The sequence below is a fragment of the Quercus lobata genome, chromosome 2 (assembly GCF_001633185.2).
Source record: "Quercus lobata isolate SW786 chromosome 2, ValleyOak3.0 Primary Assembly, whole genome shotgun sequence".
Taxonomy (NCBI): Eukaryota; Viridiplantae; Streptophyta; class Magnoliopsida; order Fagales; family Fagaceae; genus Quercus; species Quercus lobata.
In genome coordinates, this window is record NC_044905.1 from 60,023,649 (window position 1) to 60,040,594 (window position 16,946).

General features: G+C 32.9%; 1 protein-coding gene across 1 annotated transcript; it reads right to left on the bottom strand.

Annotated features, from left to right (window-relative positions):
• Nucleotides 1-2,209: 2,209 nt before the first annotated feature.
• Nucleotides 2,210-3,156, bottom strand: LOC115978116 (protein OPI10 homolog). Its single transcript, XM_031100138.1, has one exon. The coding sequence runs from the start codon at nt 2,942-2,944 to the stop codon at nt 2,372-2,374; it is 573 nt and encodes a 190-aa protein (XP_030955998.1). The 5' UTR covers nt 2,945-3,156; the 3' UTR covers nt 2,210-2,371.
• Between the last annotated feature and the right edge of the window lie 13,790 nt (nt 3,157-16,946).

Genomic DNA, 16,946 nt, shown 5'->3' on the forward strand with positions numbered 1-16,946 from the left:
CCAATGAAATGATACACTCTGTGGTCACATTTCAACATATTCACTTTCTTCCCTAATCAACTAAGCTTACTATTTAATAACATCAATCAATTTAGACTTCTAGACACTCTCCCCTCTCTTCCTTGAAAGGAGAAATTAAAATGACTATAATAATTTTTCTAGGAGTATTTTGCACACACATTCTATGTGCATGAAGAATCTCCACTAAGTTAATAAAAAAAATTTTACTTACTAAAAAAAATTAAAATGAATGGGGAAGAAAGGCACCACCACTCCAGGCTCTTCAGTGGTTGATCTTAGCATGCCAGTAAAACAAACACTCTCAGAGAGATGACAAAAAAAGTTGTCAAATCAAGAGGAGTCACCATTTCTTCTGTCATTCCGGCATTCCGCATATTCAGTTTTGTATTAAAGAACCTATGCTAACGTTCTTAACAACAGAACACGCGTAATAACTGTTTTGAAAGGACACAATAGACAGAAACTTCAAATCCCCCCAGCCTTATTCTAATTTTACATACCTAGAAATGCTTGATGAGAAGACCCTCTAATCAAAGTCCTAAAGTCCACAATCCCCTATGCAGACCTACTGATAATAATGTCTGCATCTACTGATGTCCAATTGCTTGAGTTTTAAAATGTCATGTGGAGTAACTAATTGAGGTAAAACTTTATCCCATTGGTGCTACATGTGATCTCAATTACCTTGGCTCACTCTTGAATTCAAATGTTAACTGTTTGAAGGCAATAAACTTAAGATGCACAATGTAGTCTTAGGAAAGTAAACACAAGCTGAACTTATCCAAAAAAGAAAATGTAAACACAAGCTGTACAGAGTTTGGCAGATTCTCATCATATAGGTCTGAATTACCAATATATTGGAAATGAATTGATATCAGCTATATGTGTTTGCAATTTTGCATCTAAGACCATACATATACATATACATATACTTGACAACTCACCCAATAACCTCCTTTTCTTTTTTTTATCATTTAATTCTAACTATTGGATATTCTGTATTTATTTATTTTTGGATACATCAATAGTTGGGGGTGGGGGGATTTGAACCATGGATGTCTCCATTGGAAACACTAGGAGGTGCCAACCAGTTGAGCTACAAGGCTCTTGATGGCATATTCTCTATTAAACCATAACACAGCGAGGCAGTAATAAGTGCTACAAGTGTTCTGTTCAAAATTTATTCATCCAAATCCACACGTTCACAAATCCTTGAATAGGATTTCAAATTCTACAAATTTGTATTTGCAACTAACATTACTTGCCTCTCTCAAACTTCATAAGACAAGATCTAAGTGCAAAACAGGCAAAATCACTTCAAACCAGTTCCAAGATAGAATCTAATTATCTAAAGTCTAAACTAATAGATGTGAAAACAGATGCTTCAGGCTGAGACAGTGTAAAGTCTGCCACATGTACCACCAATGTAGATAAACCGCCTATTTTTTGATTATTAAACAACATACATCAAAAACAATTCAGCCTAAGCCCATTTACACATGTTGGCTAGTCCTGAAGACTTCTATAGAAAGTAAAAATATTTCAGAGTAACATGGTCAAATCCCTATGCACAGAAGCATTTGCTCAGATTGTTCTATGTTTTCAAGGTTGATTAACATAATAAATCTAAGACTTAAATACACCGTGTTTAGAACATCCATTTGGCCCCTTAAATTTAAAGTGATCACTTTTAGTCCCTTAGATTACATGGCTAAACAAAAAAGTGACACATCACTCCATAGGGGCTAAAAAAGATCACTTGAAGTTTGTTAGGAACTAAAATCAGTCATTTTTAAGCGTTTTAGGGACTAGAAGTGCATTTTAAACTTCAAGGACTAAAATTGCTCATGGACTCAAGTTTAGATGGAAAGTATACAACTTCTTCCCATCTAAACTTGAACCCGACTTACTCAATTTTCACCACCCAATTGAAACAAAGTAGAAAATTCAAAGAATTACAATTCCTTTTCCCCTCCTAAGCTTTATTGACAACTACACCAGCAGTATAATTTCCTTATTTCTTCTTATTGCACATTCTTCAATCTTCATCTCAATTCCCATATGCATATATTTAATTCGAATAATCACTTCCGATTCCAAGTATGCTTTCTAATTTTTTGACAATTAAATAGTTACAACAAAGGGAAAGCAAAATGGCATTAAGCTACAAGTCTCTTGGCAAAGTCTATTCTCTAATCTAAGAACATCACTTATCATCAAAATTCAATACAAAAATGACAATGCACCAAAATACAAATGCCATTTCTGATTTTGACATGCATAGTAAATTACCAAATCAAACCAAAAAAAAAAAAAAAAGAAACTGAGAAATCACAGTACCTCCCAGAATTCAGAAAACAAAGGACTTCAAGTACTCTGGGTCCCTTTTAGCTCTCTCCTGAAACTTCTTAAACCACCGATCCAAAATATCCATAGGCACCACCAGCTTACTCCCATCCACACCACAAAACGACTGCATGAAGTTAAACAAATTCTCCCCAACCTTCATCGCCAACCGCTCCACCTTCTTCTCCGCCGCCACGTCCAGCGACGGCAGCGTCGCCAAGTCCTCCACCGACACCCCAATCTTCGCCGACAGCGGCGCCGCATCGGCCGCCGTCAGCTGCAGCTGCCCATCTCCGGTAGGTTCCGGCCACGCCAGGGAGAGCACCGCGGAGGGGCGAGCGAGAGTGACCGCGCCGCAGAACTGGAAGGCGGAGCCGGGGGCTTGGATGTAGACGGCGAGGGCCTTGTCCGGCGGGAGAGTGAAGGAGTTGAGGAGGAATATGCAGAGCTCGCGGACTTGGTCGTAGGCTTCGCCCACGAAGGTGTTCATGTCGAGGACCCAGTGGAAGGTGTCGATTTGAGAGAAGCTGGAGATGTCCATTGGGAAACTACGGTTTGGGAACACAACGCCGAACATTTTTGGATGATGAAGAAGAAGAAGGAGAGAACTCGATCGATCATATGCAAAGTGTCAGCTCAGATGACAAGGTTTTTGTACAGGAGAGGAGATGTGGCACAGTTCGGATTTCCGAAGGATCCAGTAGCGTCTAGAACACTGGGGATTTAGAAGAGAACTCAAGAATAAGGAATCAAAAGTAACTAGCACTTTCTGTCTCTCTCTAAATTTTTTTGTTCTTCCTTTTTGGGAAAAAAAAAAAAAAAATGCTAAACGTGGCAGAATTTATAAAAAAAAAAAAAAAATTGATAGAATAAAATTATATTATTTGAAATAATACCAATTTAAATAAACTATTTAAAATCTTCTCAAAAAAAAAAAAAAAAACTATTTAAAAAAAATTAATACTAGGCAAGAATAAACTTACAAGTTTGATCCATTGTCATTTTAGTTTTACTAATTTTAAAAGTTGTAATTTTAGTTCAATAACTTTGATGACTTGGTTACGTGATTTTAAAATCGGAACAACAATTTTAGTTTTTATTGATTTTTAATCGATTTTTTTAGGTTTGATTCTCAGTTTTTACTGATTTTTAATCGATTTTTTCTTGGTCTTTTTGGTCTTTATCAAGGCAATTTAGGGTCCAATCTGATCAACTTTTTAAAATACCACTCGATAGCTTTAGTCCCTCCAGCCATTGTCCTTAAAAAGTTTATTAATTTATTTTTTAAAAATAAAAAGTTTTAAACTTTGTGGAGTAAGATGACAATTGTTCAGAGTTAATGAACTATAATTACAAATTTTTAATTTAGTGATCTAAAATAATAATTGATCAAAGTTATACAATATAAAGTGTGTTTTTGCCTTACTATTAAAATGATTTTGTTAACAAGTGCCCTTAAGGCATTTGTAAATGGACTATTTTAGGAAAATTTTGATACAATTTTTATAAAAAATATAAAAAAAATTTCAAAAAAATTAGTTACTTTTTTCTTTTCTTATAAAAAATTTCTAAAAATATTTGTTTAAAGCAATGCTCTTAGGCCATTAGTTAGCTTTTTCCATATTAAAAAAAATATATATATTTTCAAACTGTTGCCCCAAAAACCTACAAGTAATTCATTCCCTTCTCACGATTGTATTATAGTGAGGCCCAAGTGTTATGAACTTATGATTGCTTGGGATAAGGGAGTGAAAAATTATGTGGGTTTCTCCATTCTACACACTTTTTTTTTCTTTGTCATTTTTCTCTATAATAAAAATTAGTTTAGTCTTGCGAAGAGCATTATGAGTTGTGACTTAGTAATATATCTATTTTTCTTTATAAAGAGAACTAGGGTTCTAATTTGCTCCCTCAAACTATTTTCAGCCCAGCCAGATGGCACCCATCCGATCCACCCGCCTACAAGGTGAACTTCGATGGGGCAAAATTTTTAGTGACTAGTGAGATGAACAAAGCTGGTATTGAGGTGGTAGTGAGGAACTTAAATGGCAAAGTTATTGGGGTCAATCCCACCGCTTCCAGCTCTCATGTTCTGTGGATATTGTAGAGGCCTTAACTTGCAGAAGAGTTGTTGTCTTTGCAAAGGAAATTAGTATCTTTAAAGCAGTCTTTGAAGGCGATGCACAATTGATTACTAGAGCCTTACAAGAAGAAAGAGTAGAGCACCCGGTCTATAGCCATATATTGGAAGATTGTCTATCATTTTCTTCGTGTTTTCGTTCATTTGCTTTTCTCCATGTCGAAAGATGAGGCAACTTAGTAGTCCATTATCTTGCTTGATGTGCAAAATTTGGTGAGGAGTTCTAGGTTTGGATGGCATCCATCTTGGATGATATAGCTCCTCTTGTAATTCGTGATTCACGGTAATCTTTCGTTTTCATTAATAAACTAGTCGCTAACCCGTACAATGCACGAGATAGTTAAATAGAAATTAAATATATTTATTTTGTTCAAGGTATTGACTTGAAAATATATGAAGATAAAAACAATTTATTCAAAATAAAAGTTCACATAAAAATAAAAATAAACACAAACTTGTAGAAACCTAAAACAACATAATTTCAAAAGATCGCAAAAATAATACATGCAAAATTTCATAAACATAGAAGAGTAGGTGTTATCAATGCTAGTTGAACGTTACTTTTATGAGCACCACCACAAGTTGAATAAGCAAATGTCTCATTGTCCGTAGACATTTGTACATTTACAGTCCATATTTTTATGGTTTATGAACTGGTTCTACAACTGTGTATGTGAAACTCATGAGATGTTTGTCTTCTTGTCCTCATTTCCTCCATGAAAGCAGGATCATAATTGAATTGAGTTATCTACTTTTTGTCGATGCTAAATCAAACCTTTCAATCAGAAAAACAATCCCAGTAATTTAAAGCAAAATCATCTATACCCTTTTAAAATGATTGGAATGTGTTAACCACTTTAAAATTAGAATCTATATTTGCTTAAAGGATTAGACAATGATGTTTTTTCTCCAAAAAGTTGTTACATATTTTCAAAAAGTCAATTCTTAATGCATATGATGTTGTCAAGAGTCACCACATATGTTTGTAGTTCAATGTAAAATTTTGGAAGAATGACCATAAGAGATCTTGTGCATGCAATCTAATAATGTTGTAAAAATTTAAATATTTTTGCTTTCCTTTGCCTACAATGTAATTTATTTGAGATTCTAATTTGAACTTGATTTCCTTCAGCAACCAAATAAAATTCTTTTTTTTTTTTTTTTTTTTTTGGGGGGGGGGGGGGGGGGGGGGGGAGGGGAAACGAAGCCCAAACAGCTATATAAAGAAGATGCCTAAATCCCAACCAAACTAAATAAAAACCTAAAACTATATGTATTCTATTGCTACACTTTCTTAGTAACCAAACAGAAATCATTATTAAAAAAAATTGCAATGGCACAAAAAGAGAGAAGGTTTAAAAGAAACCTCATATAATACGCGAAAGTACTCATCAGAATCCATTGGCAGCCCATGTAGAGAATACTTGTAGTCAACAACATTGCAAGGCTGCAAGCAATCTGCTATACAGATTAAGATCATTCCCCAAGAAAATTTTATCTAAAATGAGAGAGAGAGGAATGGGAAGGGACATAAATCATAAATTTGAACATCTTGTTTGAACTACATGATCTATATTATTAATTTAAAATTTCAAAGTTTCCTAGCTTTCATATGAAAGGTTGTTAGAGCCACACATCAAGAAAGTTAGGATTTTGAACATAATAAAGAATTGTATCAATGTACTAAATAGTTCATCCTCATTGTGTAGAAAAACCATCAAATTTAAAAGGGACTACTTCTGAAACTATTGCATCAACATACCATCCACCTACCATATTCTGGGTTATCATCTCTAATCACCCTTTAAAATTTTGTGGTTGTCTATGCTTCCAGCCAACAAAAAGTTATGTTTCCCACCATTAAACAATATTCTCAATTTTGCAAATGTTCTTAAACCTACCAATTTCATTGAAGAAACCACAATACACTCTCAATAGTTCCATCACTATAAACAATACAACAAACTGAGCTATACAAAATCTTGGTAACACAAATCTCATAAATGATGTAATGGCATATTCCCGGAGGTAAAAAACAACAAATTTTTAATCCAAATGGATAGTCTATCTATAAGTTGGAGTATGTATATCTATAAGCCTATCTTAGTTCAATTGAAAAGGAATCTAAAATTTGGTGGAGTGCTCCTGAGTTGAACAATTGTATAGGATAAAACAGGAGAAAAAAGAAAATAAAAATAATGAGACAAAGTTTAGAAGAAAAAAAAACATTTATATTCAATACATTTTTAATTGATAAATAGTAATAAGAATCAAACATAGCTTAACTTGATTAAATCAACAATAGAGCATCACATTTCTTACCTATCTTCCTCCTTACAACTCTCCATGTATTATGGCTTCTAGAACTCATAAGAAATTTCATCAAACACCTTGTGTACATGTAAAAAAAACAACACTTAATGAAAGTGAACATTATTAAAAATGTCCATACTCAACTTTAAAATAGTAGCATAATAGTCATAAATCATTACAAAACTACAAATGTAACAGAAAATTTTCCAAAACATGTATCTATTAGTACTTCCAAATTTGCTATCTAAGCCCATATCTGACAGATCAAATAGCTTTAGTGAATTTCTCAAATGATTGGCTCAATCTAAAATACAAATAGATTGTACATAAATAACCTTATCAATTGGGATGGCTCCCACTGTTCAATTCAAAGATTCAACTTAAATTTATCAAGGACAACCCAAGAAAAATCACAAAATTAACACTAAATGTATTATGACTTTAAGAAAAAAAATAGTTATGAATTGCTAATGGTGACAATTTGAAAAAAAAAAAAAAAACTTTATAGGAAAAAAATAATATGAAGAAATTACGTGTATGAAGAAATGATGTAACGGTTTCGCTAATGTCAAAGTGAAAAAATAATATTCACTACTAAAACAACTCAAAAATAAGAAAAGAAAAAATTTCATTCCTAAATAGCATTTACTTATATTATATCATCCATACCATCTGGTCACCACTTCCATTCTGGGTTATCATCTCTAACCACCCTTGAAATTTTGTGGTTGTCTATTGTTCCTACCTAACACAGAATTCTGTTTCCTACCATTAGACAAACTTCACAACTTTGCAGATAATTCTTGTCATCTTTAGAGATCTTAAACCAATTATTTTCATTGTAGAAACCAAAATACACACTTAGTTGTTCCACCACTATAAACTATACAACAAATTGAGCTACAACAAATCTTGGTAACACAAAATCTCATAAAGGATGTAAAAGCATATTCCAGAAGGCAAATTTTTAATACATGTTTTCTTAAAGAATACAATCATATTAAACTTGAAAGAAAGTTCAAAGAATAGGTGTAGCACATAAAAGCCAGTCATTCGTTTTAAATTGGAGAAACAAAATCCATCTTGGTTCAATTAAAAAAGCATAAGAAAAATGACTGGAGTTCTTTAGACTATTTATATAAACCATTCATGCTATCCCTCATCCAAAATCATATATGGACCTTTTATATATCATACCTACATATCAGATCATAACAATTTTGTAACCAATGGCCTATTACTAACATTCAATACTTTACCATCAGATTTGAAGCAAAAACCACAGCAGCCAATTTCAAATCATGATTTTGGGTAATTTTTGTTCAAAATTCTTTAATTGTCTAGAGGCATAAGCAACCTAGCCAGTCATGTTTTTACATCGCAAAAAAATGACATTGAAAAAAGAAGGCCGACAAACACATCTCAACTTGATTAAATCAGCAACATAGCATCACATTCTTTACTTATCTTCTTCCTTACCAATACTCTTCTAGTCCACAGCAATAGTAGCCCAACAGAGGCCCCTAAAGCTCCAAAGTAACACCAGTCCACAGACTAATAATCAATATGGTAAATCATTATTACAATAGTGCAGCCAAAAGAAAAAAAAAACATTTGTACAATACTATTAACTATTACCAAAACTATCTAAATGTCGTTTTCTACAATATAAACCTATCCCACCATCAATACCAATCCCAATATCTAACATATGAATCATAAAAGAATTTCAAATACACAATCTCAAAGAATTAGAAATTAAAATTCCTTATGAATTTCAAATTTAAATCCCCAAACTATACACTAAAATCAAGTTTTTAAGAGGTAGCCACAAGAACCCAGATAAAAATTCACAAAATTAAATCCAAAAAAACTGAAGAATTATAAAGAGAGCAATAAAAATTCAGAATTATAAAGCGAGCAAAAAAATTTCATAAGAGAGGAATGAAAAATACAAGGTTATGGATTCCTAATCAAATTTAGTTAGGGTTATGGATTCCTAATCAAAATATTATGAAATACCTAGATTGGAAAATTAAACATTTACATTTATTGGGAAAATTATAAAAATAAAATATGTTAATGGTATAGAAAATTATTTACCAGCAGTGGTGGTGTCTGATTTGATTTTCTCCTCAAGCTCTGTTGCAGTCCCATCATCACCTTCACTTCCGGAAAAACTCTCTGACTGTGAAACCATAGTTGTATGTATCACCGAAGGACCAAACCATATGGTTGGTGATGCCTTCTTTCTATCTCGGACCTAACCGTGTGGGGATGGCTTCTTGGCAGGGTTGATTTACAGTGTTGGGTTTTGGGGATGGAGAAGGTAGAGAAATAGAGAAGAGAGTGGAACGGGAACGGCAGAGCATGGGTCTGTTTTTTTTTTTTTTTTTTTTTTTTTTTTTCTTCATTAGAAAATGTTTTTTTTTTTTTGGGTTTTAGATTTTTTTTTTTAAATACTGTGCTGACGTGGAAAAAATTATGAGAGCTTCAAAGGCTTCGGTTTTATATATATTGATGACCTTTGGGTCTGGTTTCACCAAAAAAAAAAAAAAAAAAGGTTCAAATTTACACTCTTCCATTACTTGTTACTAGTGAATTGTATACAAAATTAGTATAAATCTTGGAAAATATAATTATAAATATTTTTTTGGGAAATTATATATATATATATATATAGTTTATATCTTGGTTCATATTAGGCTCTAAGTTTTTTATTTTGACAATTAAAGTTGCAAATTGTTTTAATTTGTAACTTGTCCATCCCTATAACATGGTTCATATTAGGCTCTAAGTTTTTTTTTTTTTTTTTTTTTTTTTTTTGTTAATTAAAGTTTCAAACTTATGAAATTTTTTCAATTTGAAACTTGTCCATCCCCCTTATTCATTTACGTTATTCATAACATTTTTGGAGCAAATGAAAAAATTGAAATCGTTCATAAAATTTGTGTTTTGCCTAAGTAACTAAATTTGATTTCCATGTAATCAGTTTTTTACTCTAATTCATGCTTTTACCATTTACCTTCTATGTTTAATGGCGGAGATTCGAGCCTTTTGCCCTTAATTTTTAAAAAATTTAGCAATATGCTCTCATTTCGAAACTATATAGGGATATGCCCCTGTTTCGATACTCGATTACCTTAAAATCTAGTTCCAATGAAATACTCGATTCGTAGAAAATCGAGTTATGCCCAATAAAACTAAAAAAAAAAAAGAGCATGGAACTCGATTTTAGGGAAGTCGAGTTTCAAAATGCCGCTATAGGGATTTAAAACGTCACTATAGGGCTCCTTGAACCTGGTATGGGGACTTATAAAAAAATTTTGCATGAAAACGCCGCTATAGGGTTTTAAAATGTCACTATAAGGTTTAAAAACGCCACTATAGGGCTAACTGAACGGGGCTATAGGGCTAACTGAACGGGGCAATCACACTAATAAAAAAAAATTGCAGGAAAACGCCGCTATATGGCTTTAAAACGTCACTATAGGGCTTAAAAACGCCACTATAGGTCACCCTGAATATGGGGGCAATGACACTTATAAATTTTTTTTTTTTGCATGGAACTCGATTTCCTGAAACTCGAGTTTGATGTAATTTTTTTTTTTTTTTTTTTTTTTTTTTTTAAGTTTGATCGGGCATAACTCAATTTTCTATGAATCGAGTATTTAATTGAACTCGATTTTAGGGTAATCGAGTATCGAAGCAAGGGCACGCCCCTATATAGTTTGCAAACAGGGGCATATTGCCAATTTTTTTTTTAAATTAAGGGTAAAATGCCAGAATCTCCGTTTAATGGCTATCAAATTGATTTGTTAATAAGATTAGTGAAATACAAAGCTTAATTAATGATTTTTCGTTTTTATTTGATGTATTACTAGCCATAATAACAAAATTGAACAACAAAGACGGACAAATATCAAGGGGTAGGCATTTATTCATAACTTAAATCATTGGTGAATTGCACAAAAAATGAACCTGACTTATGATGCTCATGGATAAACATGGCAACGACTGAGTTAGGTTGGATTGGTAAGTTAAGGGTGGTGGTAGAAAGAAAGAAATATAGACGAGTGGATAGGGTTTCAAGGATTGAAACTAAGCCCAATGCCAAAAGGAAGAAATTTAGAGACAAAAATAAATAAAGAGGGATTTTAAGTAGATTTGGTTGTCTACTTAAGATCCCTCTCAATTCATTGACATCACTTTTACTAGTTATAATTTGGACTCACAACTGACATAACTTTTATAATAACTAGTAATAATCTACCGCCTATAATTAGTTATGAAAATGTTATAGATCTAACATTTCTCATTAGTAAAATAAGGTGAAAAGAAATGTCTTAGATGAATCTCAACAAGATCTAATTAATATATATATATATATATATATATTTTTTTTTTGGTGGGGTAGTGGACCTAAATCTGCCATGAGGACCTTAACTTGAAGAGAAAGTCTCGAGAAACCCCATCCGCAAAATGGGCCTAGCCCAGGGGCCGACAAGGGATGAATGAGCCTTCTGTTGAGAAAAGATCATTTGAGCTCATTATTGAGGTAATCTGAGAAACCCATCTTCCCGAGAAAATATAGCCTAACTGAGAAGTTGTCATTTGCTTAGCCAAGGACACCCTTTTTCACCTACTTTCTTGGGAATCACGTCAAAGAGAATGCAAAGCCCAATGTAACAGTCACTTCCACATTAATGAACTCTTCTCACCTAATGTTAGCCACATTGAATGTTGAATGATTGGCCTGAATAGTGGGAACACCCCCAAAAGTCTATCTTCATGATTAATAAATGGCAAGAAAATGTGTTGATGGGACAAGTATCCCCTAAATCTAGCTAAGAGCAAGATAGTTGAAAGAGGAGGACGATGACTATAAAAGGAAGAGGAGAACCATAAGAAAGGAGATTCATAAAAATTAAGGGAAGAACAAGAGAAAGAAAGTGAGAAGAGCCTTCACTTGTATTTTTGCTTTAGAATTCTTGTATGTACCTCGGAAGAATGTTTTTCCACTCATATAAAGTTTTAATTCAGTGATTTTTGTCTCCAACTATTTTTTTAATCTTCTCATTGTGGATTTCTACCTCCCACTCTTAAGAAATTAGTCATGTTGATCTTAAACAAGAGACTAGTTCTTTAGTTTATGTGTTTTTGACCTCCACACACACACACACACACACACATATATATATATATATATTTTAAAATGTCCACGTTGGCATTGGCATTACCATTTTTGGACCACCTCTCATATTTTCAGGGAACCAGTTGCACAAAAAAGTTATTTTCCCAAATTAGTTTTTTTTGAATTCACCCACATAAGAGCATCTCTAGTAGCTTTTTCAAATTTTTGTATTGTTTGGTGAGTCAACAGTGACTTTTAGCTTTTATTTACCCACTTTATAAAATACACTTTCCAATATTTTCTCTATTCCATTAAAATATTATTTCTTCATTATTTCTTTAATATTTTTTTTAGTCTTTTTTTTCTTCTTCCTTTATCCACACTGGCACACCCACACATCGCACGTTTCTCCCATATAAAAAAAATAAAAAATAAAAAACAATAAAGGCCACACATTTCATTTGAACAAAACCAGACCATTCATCTTCTAACAAAAAGTTTATCTTATCATCAAACGGAAAGGGAGAGGAAGAGAGTTGAAAGAAGTCCTCTTCGTCCTCCATTGCCTGCTCCACCTCCACCATTGCTTGTCCTCGTCCTCATCGCCAACGGCATGCAGCCTGGATGCTAAATTCTTTCCTTTATTCAAGATGTTTGATTTTGTTGGTTGAGCTGTGTTTTGTCTCCTCTTCTTTGGCTTGCGAGAAGAAACCAAGAGAGGGTGTGGGAAAAAGAAATGAAGAAGAAAGAGAAAAAATTAATATAATAGTTAGCTCTGGAATTTTTTATTGTGATAAATTCTTTTCCTAATCTACAGTAACTCATCAAACTTGATGAGTTATTATTCATGAGCAAAAAACTTTTTGAGATATAGAGAGACTGTTGGAGCAACGATTTATGGTTTCATTCTCAATTATAGAGAGAATTTTGGGTTTAGCTACACCATTGGAGATGCTCTAAGGGATCTACTAACCAAAAAAAAAAAAAAAATTCATTTCATTTTTTATTTTTTTACAAAGTGTGGCTAAAAATTTAATTGCAGCCAATGTGAATTTTGACACATTTACCATTGTATAACATTTTCTTTTTATATTATCTATGTTTGCAAAATTTCCAAAAAATTAAAGATTAATAACTATATCATTAATAAAATGTTTAAATTTTAAGTTTTTATAATTTAAAATTATATATAAAAATAAGTTTATAGATCAAATAATAAATAATATTTAATTAGCATGAAATTTGATATGAATGTTAAGAATATTAAAAATACATTATTTTATTATTTAATTTTCAAAATTTAATAACTTAATTATTAGATTTTTAAAATACATAATTATGTTAATATTTTTAATGAAAAATGTAAGAATGTTGGTAGCTAACTTTGCACTTGTTTTTCACCTCGTTTGGGAGGAGAGAATGGAATGGAAAGAAATGAAATGAATGGTTTTAAAATATTCATCCATTTCCTTGTTTGGGAGTTTAAGGTTCCGTTTGGGAGGAGGGAATGGAATGGAAAGGAATGAAAAGAATCATTTTAGAATATTCTTCCATTCCCCTATTTGGGAGTTTTAATGAAGGGAATGGAAAGTTCATTCCTTTGTTTGAGAGTTTAAGTGGGAGGGAATGGAATGGGTAGGAGGGAACACTCATTCCTCTCTATTCCCTTAAAACCTCAAATTTTCATTCCTCCCGAAATTGGGAGGAATGGGAGGGAATGAAATTAGATTTAATGATTTTTTTTACTAAAACACCTAAAATACCTTTATATATTCAACTATTTATTTTAAAATATGGGTCTAATAGTAATATTGTCATAAAATGATTCCATTCTATTCCCTCTATGTTGCTCCTAAATAAGATTACTTAAATTCCATTCATTTTCATTCATTTATTTTAAAACATCCAATCAAGGTTACTTAAATACATTTCATTTATTTCCATTCCCTTATGATCATTTCATTCTATTCCATTCCATTCCCTTATGAACTCCCAAACGGAGCCTAAGTGGGAGGGAATGGAATGTAGGAGAGAACACTTATTCCTCTCTATTTCCTTAAAATCTCAAATTTTTCATTCCCCTCAAAATTGGGAGGAATGAGAGGGAATGAATTTAGATTTAATGATTTTTTTTACTAAAACTCTCAAAAGACCCCTATATATTCAACCCTTTATTTTAAAATAGTGGTCTAATAGTAATATTGTCATAAAATGATTCCATTCCATTCCATTCTCTCCATGTTGCTCCTAAACAATTACTTACATTCAATTCATTTTCATTCTTTTCTATTCCTTTATTTTAAAACGTCCAATCAAGATTACTTAATTCCATTCCATTCCATTTTTTTTCATTTCTTTCTCTTACTTAAATACATTCCATTCCATTCTCTTATAATCATTCCATTCCATTCCGAACCCCATACAAAGCCTTATGCTCACTGGGGTCACCTCTGCTCACGCAAATTTAAAAAAAAAAAAAAAAAAATCACAAAACACTCAGGAGGTATTTGGTAGATGATTTCTGTCGAGGACAAAAAAGTTTCCCCTCTGAAAAATGAGATTTATGTTGGGTTGGGGGGTTTAAATCGAAACTCGACGATGGGCTTGATGCACGACCCAAAGGCTATTGGTGAAGATCCAAAGAATTCACCGTATTTTATGCCTTGGGCCTAGATTGAGATTGACAAGAACGGCCTATAAACAATCCTTACAGCAGACACGTCAGCATGGTTAAAAAGCATACTGTAAGAAATAGCCTAGCAGTAAAATGTTTCTACAGAAAATAGTCCAGCGGTAAAGTGAGATAAAACAGGATAAACTTCTAACTGTTAGCTATTTCATAGATTAAGGAAAATATCTACACTTTTAGACTCATCATCCGTTAGCTCTAGAAAAGAGTCTTCTAATATAACAATATAAGAGAAAAATTCTATAGTAACAGTTATATCATAACCATCAATAGTAAATGAATAAGTAAATATCATGGGTTCCATTATAACAAATAATGAGGAAAACTTAGGGTGAGATGAAGGGAGAGAGAGAGATCCCAACTAGTGCAACAAGATCATTATGGTGTCAAGACATGCTTGTGAATATAGTGAGTAATGAGGAACGTTTCAGGTAGTATGAGTAGTAAGAGTGAGTGTGTATAGTAAAACTGTTGGAGCTTTTTGCTGGGGATAGATAAGTGTTTATGAGTAGAGTTATAAGAAGTGTTTTGAGCTAGGAGCTGGAGAACTTAGTTTCTAAGTTTGAAACTAAGAACCCAGTGACTTTTTTCAGAGTTTAAAGAAGGTTTAAACAGAGAGGTTAAGGAATAGTTTTTCTTTCTTGTGTGTATCTTAGTATGTTCTCTCCCTGAAGCATTAATGGAGAATTCCTTTTATATCTGAGTTTTTTTTAAGGGGTAATTAGTAAATAATTTCTGCTAATTCTTTCTCAATCTTCAGAAAATTCTTAGAGAATCGTTCCTAGGATTTTAGCTAAGAGTGATAAGCTCAACTTTTATCAGGTTCTTGTTGTTTTGAGAAATAACAGTTGGGATTCTGATTTAGCATTGAATGTTGATTAGCCTTGGTTGATGGGATTAGAGCATGCATTAAGCAAATGATCTTGGTTATGCTACTGCTAGAATCAGAACTCCCTAGGGCAGATTGTATCACCCCAAGCCAGGTGTCAATCTTGGAGCCCTTGCTGGGAACTCTGTTGGGATCCCCTTGGTGCCCTCCAAACCATATTTCCTTAAGTTTTCCCATTTGAAGTTCATGTGCTTGGTCCATGAACTAGAGAATACACGTTTTTAGTATGAAAATGAATTGATTTCAAGCTATTTCAGGAGCTTTAATGGCCTGGTCATGGTTGCTCTTGGTTCTTGATCGGATGGGTTGGAGAAGAAAGAAAGGACAGCTGGTTGAAACTTCTCAGTTTTCTGTCACATGACTTGCAGCTTTATGTCACATGAGAAATGATGAAATTTCAGCTTATGAAGGAAGGGTTTAACCCCTGGTGGACACGTGTCCTCTTCTGATCTGATTGGACAAGTTGAGACTTGATAGGAATGGGCTCTAACTGTTTAGTTGTGCTAAAATTTGGCTGGTCAGCTCACGTGATCTCCAGCTGCTGGAATTTGTGTGTAAGCTAGCCAGCTAGGCTAGCTCAGCTGGGTTTTGTAGTTAAGCTTCTTTGGGCTTGGTTATCCCTATAAAATGAATAATTTTGCCATAGGTGATATACGTGAGCTTTCATAAATTTTGTAAGAGAGGTATTTCTTGAGGGATGAATAATTATATTTCCCATGAGTGAGAGATTTAGTATATGTAAAATAAGTGTCAAAATAATATTTGAGTTTTGTAAATATGTGCCAAAATAGCATTTGAGCTTTATGAAATAGTTGCCAAAATAATATTTGGACTTTGTAAAATAGTGCCAAATTAGTATTTGAGTTTTGTAAAATAAGTGCCAAATTAATATTTGAGTTTTGTAAAATAGTGTAAAATAGTGCCAAATTAGCATTTGGGTTTTGTAGGATTTTGTAAAAATATTGCTATGTAGCAATAGGCTTTTAGAGGTGCCGTATTGTAACAGACTTTAGAGTGCCATATCGTAACGGGTTTTAGAGTGATGTATCGTAACAGGCTTTAGAGATGTTGTATCGTAACGGGCTTTAGAGGGGGTTTTGTTGGGCTTTTTTTGTGGGGATAACATAATTTTGTGGCCTAATTTTGGTAGCAATATGGTGAGTATTTTTGTGAAAACCCAAGTTGGATAATATGTGGGATATAATAGGTAGTATTTGTGAGAGAGCCCAAGACAATTTATGGACTTGTGTATGGAATATTTGTGAAGGCTCAATAACATGGAGAATATTTGGGTAATATATATGGAGAATATTTATATGAGCTCAAAATAAATTATGAGCTTATGTGGGTATTTTTGTGAGTGGGCTAATAAAATTAAGGTACAAAAATTTATTCCACAACAATTTCAAACAAC